General features: G+C 42.4%; 1 protein-coding gene across 3 annotated transcripts in view; it reads right to left on the bottom strand.

Moving 5' to 3' along the window:
• Positions 1-13,621, bottom strand: part of Plpp4 (phospholipid phosphatase 4) — a 124,944-nt gene that overhangs the window by 45,172 nt on the left and 66,151 nt on the right. The window contains exon 5 of one of the 3 annotated variants that reach the window (XM_034510478.2): positions 13,377-13,501. The exons of 1 other annotated variant lie outside the window; for it this stretch is intronic. In XM_034510478.2, coding sequence (XP_034366369.1) covers positions 13,377-13,501 — 125 coding nt within the window. The remainder of the gene's footprint in view (positions 1-13,376; positions 13,502-13,621) is intronic. One more of the 3 variants, XM_076911427.1, reaches the window with a different exon arrangement.

Below are 13,621 nucleotides of genomic sequence, written 5' to 3'. Positions count from 1 at the left end.
TCCCTGACCATCCTGACTTGGGCTGCCATCCAAAAAAGTTTGCATTCTCCAAGTAGCTGCTAATAGTTGGGAAAGTGTTCCCTAAAACTACTTAGAGGCATAAGGATCTGAGCTCAGAGAGAAGTGGCTGATGTGGATGCCATAGAAATATGTGTGCCATTGAGTTCTACTCAAAAGGGAAAATAAAATACTCTTGTAAGGAAATGCATTCTAAATTTGAATGTGGAAAATACACACACACACACACACACACACACACACACACACACCTCTGTCTTACACAGAGGGAGAGAGAGAGAAAGAGAGAGAAACAGAGGGAGAGAGAGAAACAGAGGGAGAGGGGGAGAGGGAGGGGGAGAGGGGGAGAGGGGGAGGGAGGAGGAGAGGGGGAGAGGGGGAGGGAGGAGGAGAGGGGGAGAGGGGGAGAGGAGGAGAGGGGGAGAGGGGGAGAGGGGGAGAGGGGGAGGGGGAGAGGGGGAGACAGAGGAGGAGAGGGGGAGAGGGAGGGGGAGAGGGGGAGAGGGGGAGAGGGGGAGGGGAGAGGGAGCTGATAAACATCTTCAGCAAAGTGACTGGATACAAAATCAATTTTTAAAAAAGTAATACTATTAAAGAAAATTTAAATTCAGATCTCTTCTTCATCTTCTTAAAAATAAAATCAGTCATAGGGAATGGTATGTGACTGCCTTGCTGGGCCTATGCTGTATCAAAAGGGGATGTATTTGTAATAACAGTCTAGAAGAGGTTAGTGGGGGAAGAGCTAGACTGGACAAAGAAAAATGATACTGGATGGTAACTTGCCTTTTAAGACTCCACAATAGAGCAGGATCTTTTAGACACAAGAGAGCAGTTGCACAGATGAACTCACAGCATCTGTGATAGCATGCACAAGATTCCATAAGATTTACATAAGCTTAAGCTAGTCAAAAATCCCACACTGAGGTGGGGAGATAGACACAAAGCATCATCTCTAGCTGAGGAACCATTATTAGCGATTGACAGCATTTGGGAGAGGAAGAGTCCATTTCCTTTAAGATCAACCATGTCTGGTTGATGGCCACAGACCCAAGAAGGGTGTGGGAAGCACAAATGGGATTTGATAGGTTTTTTAAAAAACAGTGAGAACACGAAGTTATTTACATAGGGAAGATGGGGTTGATCTGGGAGGAACTGGGGGTGTGTGTGAAATAATCAAAATATATTATATTAAATTCTCAACAATTAATAAAATATTTTAAAATGAATTATTTATTCATGCTGCAACACTAATGGGACCTGAAAACATTACACTAAATAAAATATGCCAGCTACACAGAACCGTATATTATATGACTTGATTTACTTGGCTTGTTCAGAATTGGCAACTATAGACTAGTGGTTGACTGCCTCTGGGGGCAAGTGAAAGATGGGAAAGGAGAAACTAAGGGTTTCAGGCCTTCTCTTATGGATGACAGAAATGTCCTAGGCTGAGACTGAGCCTATAAAAGCCCCATGAATGAGCTATAAAACTCAAGCCATAAGCATATACCACAAAATATTTTAATGGTTGAAACTGTATCGTAAGTAAATTTTATCTCAATAAAAATGTTCAAAGACTAGTTTTTGAAAATGCATACAAGCTGTACATAGTGAAAACTATAAAATACTACAGAGAAATAGAACTTTATAAATAAATAGAGAAATAGACTTCATGGAGCAGAACACTTGATAGTGAAGAGATAGTTACCCTCCCCCAGGGCAGTCTATTGACTCTACACAATCTCCTACCCATCTCTGGCAGGCTTTGGAGAAACATATGAGCCAATTCTAAAGTATGTGGAAAAAGGGTTTGTAATTGCCAAAGGCAATCTTGGTGAAGAAGCACAGAGATGAAGAACTGAAAGTGCCTGACTTCAACCTGCATTGTGCTGTTGTGGTGATCAATATGGTGAGTTCAGCTGAAGGGAAGAATACAGAAACACAGCATACACAGTGCAGAAACAAACCATATGTTAGCATTCTATTAACATCTGCAGAGGCTCTGAAGCAATTGTATGGAGAAAAGGAAGTCCTTTTCAAGAAAGGAAGTTGAAAAATTGTATCTCGATATGGAACCATACCTTACTTTATGAACAAAAAGTGATTTGAGAAAAACTCCTGAGATGAAACAAAAATCATATAGTTTTCTTTAAAAAGATTTACCTTTATTTCTAGGTATATGCATGCTGTGTGCTCAACACATGTGCCCACAGAGGTTAGAAGAAGGCACCTGTTGTCCTGAAGCTAGAGTTATGGGAGAGTTACCCGACACGGGCATTAACATTTAAGGCATCTCTTCAGCCCCAACAATAAAGGTTTTAAAGGAAATAATGACAGTATCTTTGCAACTATAGGGTAGCAATGGGTATTCTACCCAGAACACAGTAATAACCATGCGAGACATTTAATCAAATTATATAATGGCCTTTCATCAAGACGCACCATCAAGAAAACTAACGAGCAAACAAACATCTCCGTCAATTTGGGAGAAAATAACACAAAACATTTATCTGGCACAAAAAAGTTATAAACAGAATATGGGAAACTAACCATAAATAAAGAGAGAAAATGCACTTGAGCAGATGATATGCAAATAGGCAGATGTGTGAACAGTCACTATGCAAAAGGGAAGAGTACAGAGTACCATTAGTCATCAGAGAAGTGCAAAGTACACCCTCCAAGTGGTACCACTGCATATCAAGATGACTAAAATTAAAAAGACTAATAACACCAAATGTTAGTGTGACATGGGAAACCTAGAGATATCATACATTGCCAATGAGAAGGTAAAGTGAGGCAAGTGTTTTGGAACAGGGGTCAGCAGCCTCTTCTAATGTCAAAAATAGATAACTTTGCCTTAAAGTGCTACTCATAAATATTCAAAAACATAATACAGCAACACACATCAATGAAAAGAACTGCATAAGAGCTAAGACTAGAATGAATACACAGCCTTTTAGTAGTCAGTAGGATGACATCAGAAATAAGTTACTGATACTTACAACAATGTGGATAAGTTAGAAGACATTATACTGATCAAAATCTCCCATGCACCAAAGAAATCACATTGTATGATTCCCTGTGTATGAGGTTTAAATAGACAAAGCTAATCTGCAGTTCAAGGGGGCGGGGCAGGAAGGAAAGAAGAAAAACCATAGGGATATCTGAAGAGTGGATGCCCAAGAACACGAGGCTTGGCTGGGAGTGCACAGGAAGGAAACATCATTGAGTAGAATATTATTCATGGCCATGTCCATTTATCAGGACTGGTTGGCTCTGACTTACACATTTCAAAGTATTAATTACTATAATGGTTAAAATCTAAAAAGAAAAAACTTGTTACCATCTGTCAACTATCAACAGGGGTACAGAAGTGGTGAGAAAAGCTAAAATAACCAATCAAAAAGCAAGAATAATAGAGTGTGGGTCAGATTTTTATCACTATGACCAATAGCTGGGAGAAAGCATTTTAACAGAGGAAAGACTTGCTTCTGCTCATGGTTTCAGAAGTTTCACAGTCCCTTGGCTCCATTGTTCCTTGGTTCCTGCTACTGTGAGGTGTTCAGCAGCCTCACAGCACACACATTCACACTGACACATAGACACAAACAGACATAAACACACATGAACACACATATACACACAGGCAGACAAACGTGAACATACACATGCTCACAGACACATAGACACACACAGACATATACACACAGAGAAACACTGACACAGACATATATGTACAAATACACATACACACAGATATGTACATGTGCATACAGACTCAGACACACAAATGCTCACAAACACAAAGACATATAAACATACACACAAATTAACACAGACATATAAACAAACGCACACAGATACATATATACATACAGACAGATTGGCACCCTTATTCATAGACACACATATACACAGACACACAGAAACACAGTCGCAGAGACACATGTGCACATACATATATACACACACCAGATAATCAAAAATTTCTCCAGACATTGTTAAGTGTCACTGTGGAGGGACAAAAGGCCCTTAAGAATAACTGCCCTAGAATATATATTCTTGATAAAGATGCCATCCCTTCAGGGAATGGAAATTGGCTCTTGGAAAGATGAAGAGTCTTATGCATTATAGTTATTTGGAAAAAAATATCACCTTAGGGGAACTATGAGGAACTCTTGCCAAGTTTGCTGACATGGTAGTGACATTGGGATCTTTTATTCTTGAGTATATTAAAGGATATACAATCTGTGACATTAAAATTTCATAGTGAGACTTAAGGAGGAGAAACTTTAATGAGATCCATAGGGAGGAGATGGGGGACTGTGATAAACAGACAGAGACACACTGTTCCACAGTGTGATGTTTGTCATGCTGTGAGTTACATGCTTGCCTAGCATGTGTGAGCATGCACAAAGCCCTAGGCTTAATTCCTACTACAGAACTGAGATTTCTCTCCCTCCAGATGTTTGCCTGCTCAAAGCAAGCTATCCAGCATGGAGGAGAGTCTTCTCATGAGTAGAAAAATGTAAATAAATAAATGCAGTTTTTCCTCAGCATTTTCCCAGTTGTTCTGGAAGCTTGGAGTAGAGGATAATAACGTAGGTTGGAAAGAAGAGAACTATGAAGGGCTTGTGCCATGCATGTCTGCTGATGTTCCTTGTAATGGCCATAAAAATGGAAGCTTCAATGCTTACACTACAAGACAAATCACATAATATGTGACCTCAAATCACCAGCAATTTGTCCTGGTTGAACAAATAGCCCATGTAGCTCATGACCTTTTATTCAGTGCTTAAAAGAAGCATAAAGAAGCAATTGTCAAGTATTTCGTCCACCAACAGCAACCCATGGTAGCAACTGTGTTTCATAAAAGGAAGCACAACAAATGTATCTCACCATCCCTTCTCACTCCCCTGTTTCCTCTTTCTCCATGCAAAAGCCAGTCTAGGAACTTAAGCAACAGCTGGTTTATGACACTGAATATTCATGCTTGATGGGAGTTCAACCTGGCATAGATGAAATCTTGTGATTATTTCCCAAGTTGTAGCTAAAAGCTATTTAGATTCCACTGCCAAGAGCAAATACCAGACACTTAGCTTGGGAAGCCAGACACTAGTGTCTTTCAAGGACTTTGCTGACAGAAACAGAACCCGGCCACAGATGGATCATCTGCACTGAGGGCATCAGAGCATCATGATGGCATTTCTGACTTCTAAATGGTAGAGAAGTGGAACAACAGAATGGTGGCTAATTTTATATCAGAGTGGCACATTGCAGTTGCCAGTCACCACTTGGTCCAACCCATTCTAAAAATTGCTGTGTCTTAGGAAGTAACTAAGGTTTACAATCGACTTTAAACATTCAGATTTTATGCCACACAGTGATTGGGCCTCATCCCATCAGTTGTAAGCCTTAAGAGGGGAGATTGGGTTTCCACCATAGGAAAGAATCTGCCTTTGGAAGCATCCTGTAGGGCTGAGAACACAGCTCAGTGTTGGGTTATTTGGTACCATGTGTGAGGACAGCACATTTTCCAGTTTTCAGTTTCTAGCACAGAGCTCAGCACTATTGCAAGTGTAAATATTTGGGCTTGATGCTTAGCACTATATAAACTAGGTAACACGAGGCATGACTGTTATACCAACTCTTCTGAGATAGAGGCAGGAGGATCAGCAAAGTTGTCCTTGGCTGTGTATGCATTCATGCACACACATTTTATATGCACACATCCATCCAGATACTCAGCCTGGGCTCAAGGTCAGCCTGGGCTACAAGAGACTCTGTTATCAGAAAAAAATAAAGCAGTTCCACATAGAAACCTTGCCTGAGCATCCATCCTGCTGATCTGTCCTGTACGTTTTGGATTCAAGATGGTAACATCAACTTTTCCTTGAAGTTCGAACCTGCCAGCCTGCCCTACGTAGACTTGCCAACTCCCACTGTCTCATGAGCCAATTCCTTCAAGTAGATGTCTTGAAAAAGGAGAGAGAAAGACATCATATTGGTTCTGTGCCTCTGGAGAACACTAACAGATCCAAACAGAATGCAGATTCCATCTGGCCACTCCCAAGTTCCTCCCCACTGTAGGAAGAGCAGGAGGGAACAAAACAGTTGCTGATTTACCAAGCCGAAGACACCTCATTCTTCCTGTCTACAGAAGATAGCAAAGACAAGAAGCAGCCCTTTCCACTCACAGAATCCTTCAAACTTTAGAGCCATTAGCATCAGGTGCAGGGAAAGGCAGAAGAACCATGACATCACAAACAGGGTAGAAGAAAGTTCCTGTAAGAAGCTACATCTTCCACTATCTTTCCTGTGAAGCCCAGAGGTCATCCACAACCTAACTCTAAAAGATTTGGGAAAAGAGGAAAGTGGAGGGTGCCATGGAATAACCAGACTGGAAACAGGGCATTAGATAAAGGACCAGTGTGTAAAACAAGGTCCATTAAGGCCTCCTGCACAGAACCTGGGGCTCTGGTTCACATCTCTGGAAGAAACTGGAGAGCCCTCTCTGAGGATCCAATGGACTCAAGGTGAAGGCCATGTGCTAACCCATGACTGTGCCCAGGTTCCTTGCAGTCACCCTCAGCAAAGGCCAGTTAATGTACCTTGTGCAGTTAGCTTTAACCATCCATCTTTAAGGACTGAGAACACCATGTATAAGAACAAAGCAGCATATGAGAAAACAGAGAAGGCAAGGTGAAACTCCCAGACACAGAGAAAGAAATAAGAGTCATTCCATCTGTGAGAGAAGGAACAAGGTGGTACACTTGTTAAAAATCCAGAGTTTGAGAAAGCTCTTAGAAATTGAATAATAGAAAAATAATATGATAATTCTATATAATTCTATAAAGTTTTAAATCTCCAAGAGGTGATTATAAAACAACCAAAAGGCAGAAAACAGGAAAGAAAAGATAATGGAAAAGTAACTCAACATCTGTCTATACAGATCTAGAAAAGAAACAGGGGGCACATTCCCCAATTAAAAAGACACATCCAGTGACCAGAACAATACACAGAGAAATATATGTTTTCAGTGAGGTCTGTCATTCTGAGATCTCAGATGACCAGAAGTACAGAATGGGCCTTACAAAGTTGTGAAGGTGGGAAAAAAAGCAAAAGACAGGATCTCATTTAGCCCCCAAAACAAACCAAAGAAAGCACCTCCATCAAATGCCCCTCAGGAACACTGTAACTTGGAGACCCTCATGGAAATGACTGGTACCCTAGACTTCCACACTAAGAGCACAAAAATCTCAAGACATGTTAAACTACAGAGGTGCCCCTCCTGGAGGCTGTCCCTGCCTTTCTAGGTCCCCCAACTCCCACCACATGGCATCCCAACACTAGTGTTTGCCCTCACACTCCAGGAGGACACAGAGTCAAGTTTGTCTTTGCCTTCTCTACCCAGTGCTTAGCCCAGTAGTGTTAAACACTCAGAGCTCACAAAGTCAGCAATGGTTGATATGACTTTATATGTTCTCGACCATAAAATGTATCCCACAAGCAAAAGTGGCCCAACCTTATATAGTGCCAGAGTTGCTTAAAAGTGAGATTGCCAGGGCTGGAAGTCCAAATCAGTGGCTAAGCACTTGCTTAGCAATACTGAAGCCCTGGATTCCAATCCCAGCCCCATTTAAACAAACAAACAAATACCTACAAGTTTGGACATCTAAACAAGAGGATCTACATGTATGTTTTGAGTGCACTGGTCTTGCTTTAGATGTTTGCTTGTTTAGTGGTTTGGCACGTGTCTTAGTTTGCTTTCTATTGCTGAGTCAGTCTAGTGGGCTTATACTTCCACATCACAGCCCATCTTTGAGGGAAGTCAGGAAAGAAACTTAAGGCATGATCCTGGAGATAGGAATGGAATCAGAGGCCATGGAGGAGTGCTGCTTTCCAGACTGCTCCCCATGGCTTGCCCAGCTCATTTTATTATAACATAACACCCAGGACCACCAACCCAGGAATGGCACTGCTCACAGTAGGCTAGGATCTTCCACATCTATCATTAATCAAGAAAATGCCCAGTAGATTTGCCTGCAGGTCAATCTTGTGGAGACATTTTTGGTAGGGGTGGTTCTAATGCTAAGGTCTTGTTCCCCAATTGGTTCTTGATCTATCAATAAAGATGCCAGGGGCCACTTGCTGGGTGGAAGGAAAGAGGCAGGACTTCTGGGTCCCTGGAGGGGAGGAGAAGAGACTCAGGAAAAGGGAAGGAGTTTTCATCATGCTTTGGATAGGTTGACCAGAAGTTAAGGTGCTGATCTGTGACTAAAGGTAACTGAGCATCTGAAGCTGAGGGCAGGTTGAGAAGTGCTGAGCTAAGAGTATTAGGAAGGGCTTGCTAGCCAAGGAAGACTTAGAAGAGCCCAGCAATTGAGTCGACAATGCAGGTTGAAATTGAGCAACATGTGTGTCTGTTTTTTATCCACAGATCCGTGAAGCTGATGTTCTCTGGGCGGGGGCTGGTAGCTCGGTTCCTGGAGCTCAAGGTGGGGTAGAAAAGCTACATGTAACACTTTCTCAAGTGAGGTTCCTTCTTCCTGGATGACCCAAGCTTGCATCAAGTTAAACAAATAATCAAACAGCCTAACCAGCCCAGCTTGTTTAAGACAAAAGTTTTGCTACATAGTGCCTTCAATCCAATGATTCTCCTTGTTTCTATCTATCTTTTTCTGCAACTGCAAGTATTCTGCCTTAGTAAGGTTTTGATGCTGCTGCTTTACAGTATTGGCACCAGCAAGGCTGGTCTTTCTCCACAAAGGACACATCATAGCTATCATTCCCCAAGTCCCTTTCACAGCTATTCAGCTCTGCCACTGTAAAGGGAAAGCCACTACAGACAATAAGTAGATGAAGGAACATCTCGATGTTCTAGTACAGAATGTCTATAGATAGGAGCCGTGACTAGAAGTGGCTCATGTTCTGACACCTGGATGTCATCAGAGGGGGAAAGAAGTTCTTGACTACCACCAGTTTTGCAGGACAGATGATTCTGTATAGCTCGACAGTATCATGATTTGTTACTACCTACTTCTTCCTTATTTAAATCATCTCCCTAGAAGTTGAACGGATACCGAATCAAAAAAAAACTGAGACAATCCCCTGTTCCAAACACCTTCACACTCAGCTCCTGGAGAAGGCACAATGGCAACTCTTTTTGAAATCCTAAGTTTGAAATCTCTTGCTGCATGCAATTGTGGTCTCTGCTGTTCCAATCAAGGAAACTAGGGCTGTCTTAAAGAGCAAATCTCATGCAAAAGCTTCCATGGGGCTTTTCTGCTTGCTTGCTCTTTTCTGAAGCAAGAGGTAGTAACAGCCTCTGCCCAAAAGCCTGTCAGGCACAGATAGATCCCTTTAGCCACACATCTACAAGGCAGACAGCCAGAGGCAGCCTGTGAGAAAGCCAGATTTTTAGTGGAGGAAGAGAGAACTCTGCTTGCACACCACACTGGAGCCTTTCAGCTACTTAAGGGAGAATCAGACCACGTTCTTTTGTTTCCGAAACAAACTGATATCTGTTCTTAAGTTCAAAATAAAACTAAATGTTCTAGGGGATAATGTAAGGATGTGAATTACATCCAGCCGTCAGTGACCTGTGAACAGAGGAGCCCTGCCCACATCTCTTTAACCTGGAATCCACTTTATTCAGTCAGTCAAGTCTGGACTAGAAAATTGATTGTTTAAGGAACATAGAGCATTTGTAACAAAATGAAGGTCCACTGAGGTCATCTCTTCTGAGGAGCAAAAAGTCACACCAATCATGAGGTGTCCTAATGGTGACAATAAGAAAGGCAGGACAGAGCACTGATGGGTTCCTCACTGCATAAGGCAGCTCCCTTCAAGCTAACACTATCATGTCACAAGTCAGGGAAAGAGCACAGATGAAAACAACTTTATCAAAACCCAGAACTGTGTTGGACATCCTGTCTGCCAACAAGAGCAAATGTTAATGTCTTAAGGAGCGTCTGAAGCAAGAGGTAGTAACAGCCTCTGGCCAAAAGCCTGTCAGGGACAGATCCCTTTAGCCACACATCTACAAGGCAGACAGCCAGACGCAGCCTGTGAGAAAGCCAGATTTTTGGTGGAGGAGGAAAGAACTCACATCTAATAGAAATATTTCTTTAAGGCTTGGCCACTAATTTCTGAGGTCCACAGTCTGGCAGCATGAGGTATTCACAGAAGAGCTACTTCCTGCCCAAGTTCAAATGCTCCAGCAGATGCAAACCTGCGCTATGATCCTCAGTCAATTATTGGAGAAGCCAGGATTAAGATTTTTATTTTAGAAACGGTTTCATTTCCTAGTGATGTTGAATTTTAAAGCCCTTTAAAACTCAGCACTAGCAGCAAGTCTTTGGGAGTGGGGGAGATACTTCAAGAAGCACAAAGATAAGGAAATAGCTCAGTTAGTAAGGGGGCTGCCATGCATGCAAGCATGAGAAGCGGAGTCAGCATCCCTAAGACCACATTCTAGAAAAAAAAGAAAGCTGGGCATGGGGATGAACATTCTGAATGCCAGACCAGCAAGGCTGAGACAGCTGAATCTCTGAAGCTTGTGGGTCAAACCAGCCTAGCCCACCCAGAGAGCTCCAGATTCAGGGAGAGAGCCCCATCTCAAAGCATAAGGTGGAAGATAAACGATAAAAATAGTCCAGGTCAACCTTTAGCCTACACACACGGCACACATACCTATCCATGTGAATATATACACCCATGTGTATGTACACACATGATACACATGTGTACAAGAAATAACACAGCATCAAAGACAGAGGACATGAATGAACCTACCTGTAATAAAATAGATGGAGAACCTATAGGAGCTAACTCCCACCTTAAATACTACTCCAGATCCCTCAAAGTGTTACAGCTTTGGAAGCCTTAGCAACAATGGTATAATAACTTAGTGCAGCAGGAACCCTTCCAGCTGGTACCTACACTCATTTTAACTGTGACTCGAGAAACATACAAGATTGAAAGGAAGCACTCTTGCATCCTGACTGCAGCCCAGAGTGACTTCTTCCGTCACCATGTCCTCACCATCGGCACCTCAGAGGCACTATACAGCAGTGTATGGTGGTTCTAAGGCTGACTCTGTTATACTTATGGTGTTGGATCTAGCTCTGTTTATGTACTTCCTAGCCTGCTGGAAAAAAAAAAAGCTCTCATCAATTTGGTAGCATAACGTATACTCATTCACTTATAGCTCTGGAGATCAGATTCTTAAAATGAAGATGTTGCAGGGCCATGCTTCCTCTAGGCTCCGTAGAAGGACCACTCCTGCAGCATCTTCCAGCTCTGGTAGATCCACGTGCTCCCTGACTGTGGCTGCATCACTCCATCTTGCTGTGTCCTCACGTAGCCTTCTCCTCACCTCCACCTCCACCCCCCCCCCGCCCCCCGCCTGTCTCCTACGAGAACAACTATCACTGGGTTTCAGAATACGTTAAATCCAGGAGTTTATCTTAATATTCTTAACTTGAGGGGTTTTTGACTGTTCATTTTGTTTTGGTAATTAAACACTAAGGGAAATCAAAGCATGCATAGAGAATGGTTACTACAGCCAAGTTATTTAACACATCTATTTTCTTATACAATCTCTCTCTCTCTCTCTCTCTCTCTCTCTGTCTCTCTCTCTGTGTGTGTGTGTGTGTGTGTGCATGGAGGGAGACAGAGACACAGAGAGAGTTACAGAGAGAGAGAGAGAGAGAGAGAGAGAGAGAGAGAGATCCTGAATTAACTGTCCTGGCAAATTTCTAATATTTATTACTATTACTATTAACTACAATCCTTTTTTTTAAAAAAAAAAAAAGTCATATTTATAAGCCTGGATTTGTTTAGGAGATGGGGTACAGTATTCCACTTTCCACTTACTATAATCTTCATAGCTGTAGAGAAGAAAATGGGGCATCTATTTAACTGACATAGAATGTGAACGCTCTATTATATTAAATCTTGGAAAGGGAGAAAACACCGTCACTCCAGAGGCTGATAACCTCAGATGAATAACCAATCCTATCTGAGCCTCACTGTTCTGTGTAAGAAGATCCTCTTCCTGCTGACAGGCTACAGAGCTGCAACAACTGTTGATAGTGATCGCCTTAAAGTGCCTGCCGCCCCCATAGAGCATTGGCAGACCCAAGTTTCCAGTGTCTCTGGGCAAAATGTCCATTCAAAGAAGCTTTAAGATGTTTCTCAGCTCAGCCACTCACCAGTAAGGTGCATCTTTGTCATAGGATTCAGAAAAAAATCCTATTAAGATAAGAGGCTTTCAGAAAGTAAATGATTAGACCTATTCAGAACCAAGGACTTCACAGTTTGACAGGCGTCTTTCCTGTTCCAAGCAGTCACCTGAAGCCATAGTCTGCCTTCAATTATCCCAAGAGTCACAACATCACAGACATCCTGCTACACTTGTGGACTTCCCAGGGCTATATTTTGCTTTGTTTATCTCTGGATTCCTAGGACCAGTGCCTGGTATCTGAGTTAGATGGTAAGCCCCACTAGAGCGAATGGAGACACCAGCTCTGGTAATAACTACTAACAGGGAGAGCTACTGTGACAAGTCCAAAGCCCAAGTGCCTGATCCTTGAGGGATTACATAAAGCAATGCACTTCCACATTCTGGTTTTGAAGGATGCTCCAGAAATATTAGTAATTATGATCTCTGACTTTAATCCTCACTTCTACTGAGAATGGAGGCATTCCTATTTCCATTAACACAGTTGGACCTGAGGCTCAGAAAGGTGACGTTCGAGAGCCAAGACATGGCAGAGCCAGGATGTGTCACAATTCAGAGATCTGTGGGGTTTCTTATTTTTTTGGTTTTGTTTTTTTCTGCTATGCTATTCTGCTGCTGGTTCAGACTAGCCTTTGTGTAAAGCTGATCTGGGCTTTAGCACCTAGAGTGAAACAACACATTGAGGTTCGTGTGCATACATACATATTTTCATATGCATTTTATATGCACGTGTGTTACATATTTGTTCTTAATTTAAAAATTCCAGATACAACGCTGAATTGAACACTGGTTGTCAAGGAGCTTGGTAAATTCCCTTTGCACTGTCAAATTCTTGTGTCATAGCTTCCGAGGGTGAAATGTCTCATGCCTCTCATGCCACACTCTTCCAAGCTCACAAAAGCAACACATACAACAATACAGCACTGTGTAAAATCTGGAGCTTTGGCTGCAGGCTTTCATGACTTTCCAAAAACACTGTTTCTTTAAACCATCCATCCCACAGTGACGAAAACTACACCGTGCTAACATTCAAGTACCAAAACCATCCTTTCCACTTAAACACCCAAAGCAAGTGAGCAGGAGGACCAGAGTGTCTTCTCCTTGGACTTACAGGAGGAATGAATGCTGGGGAAGCTTTTGCGGCCCTCCGACACCAGGTCAGGGTCACCTGTGCAGTGCATCTCTGAATTCATTACCCCATCTGGAAAGCAGCGGTAAAAGAAATCGGGGCGAGGTCTACAAAAGACACCATGGACATTTTCAATATACAACACTGCCATCACAATGAGCCCCAAGCTCTTCCCTCCTCCCCACACAATCTGCCCGTCCGCACGCCCCCTCTGTCGTCCTCCACGG

The sequence above is a fragment of the Arvicanthis niloticus genome, chromosome 1 (assembly GCF_011762505.2).
Source record: "Arvicanthis niloticus isolate mArvNil1 chromosome 1, mArvNil1.pat.X, whole genome shotgun sequence".
Classification (NCBI taxonomy): domain Eukaryota; kingdom Metazoa; phylum Chordata; class Mammalia; order Rodentia; family Muridae; genus Arvicanthis; species Arvicanthis niloticus.
The sequence above is the reverse complement of the archived record's forward strand: the minus strand, read 5'-3'. Positions and strand labels throughout refer to the sequence as shown.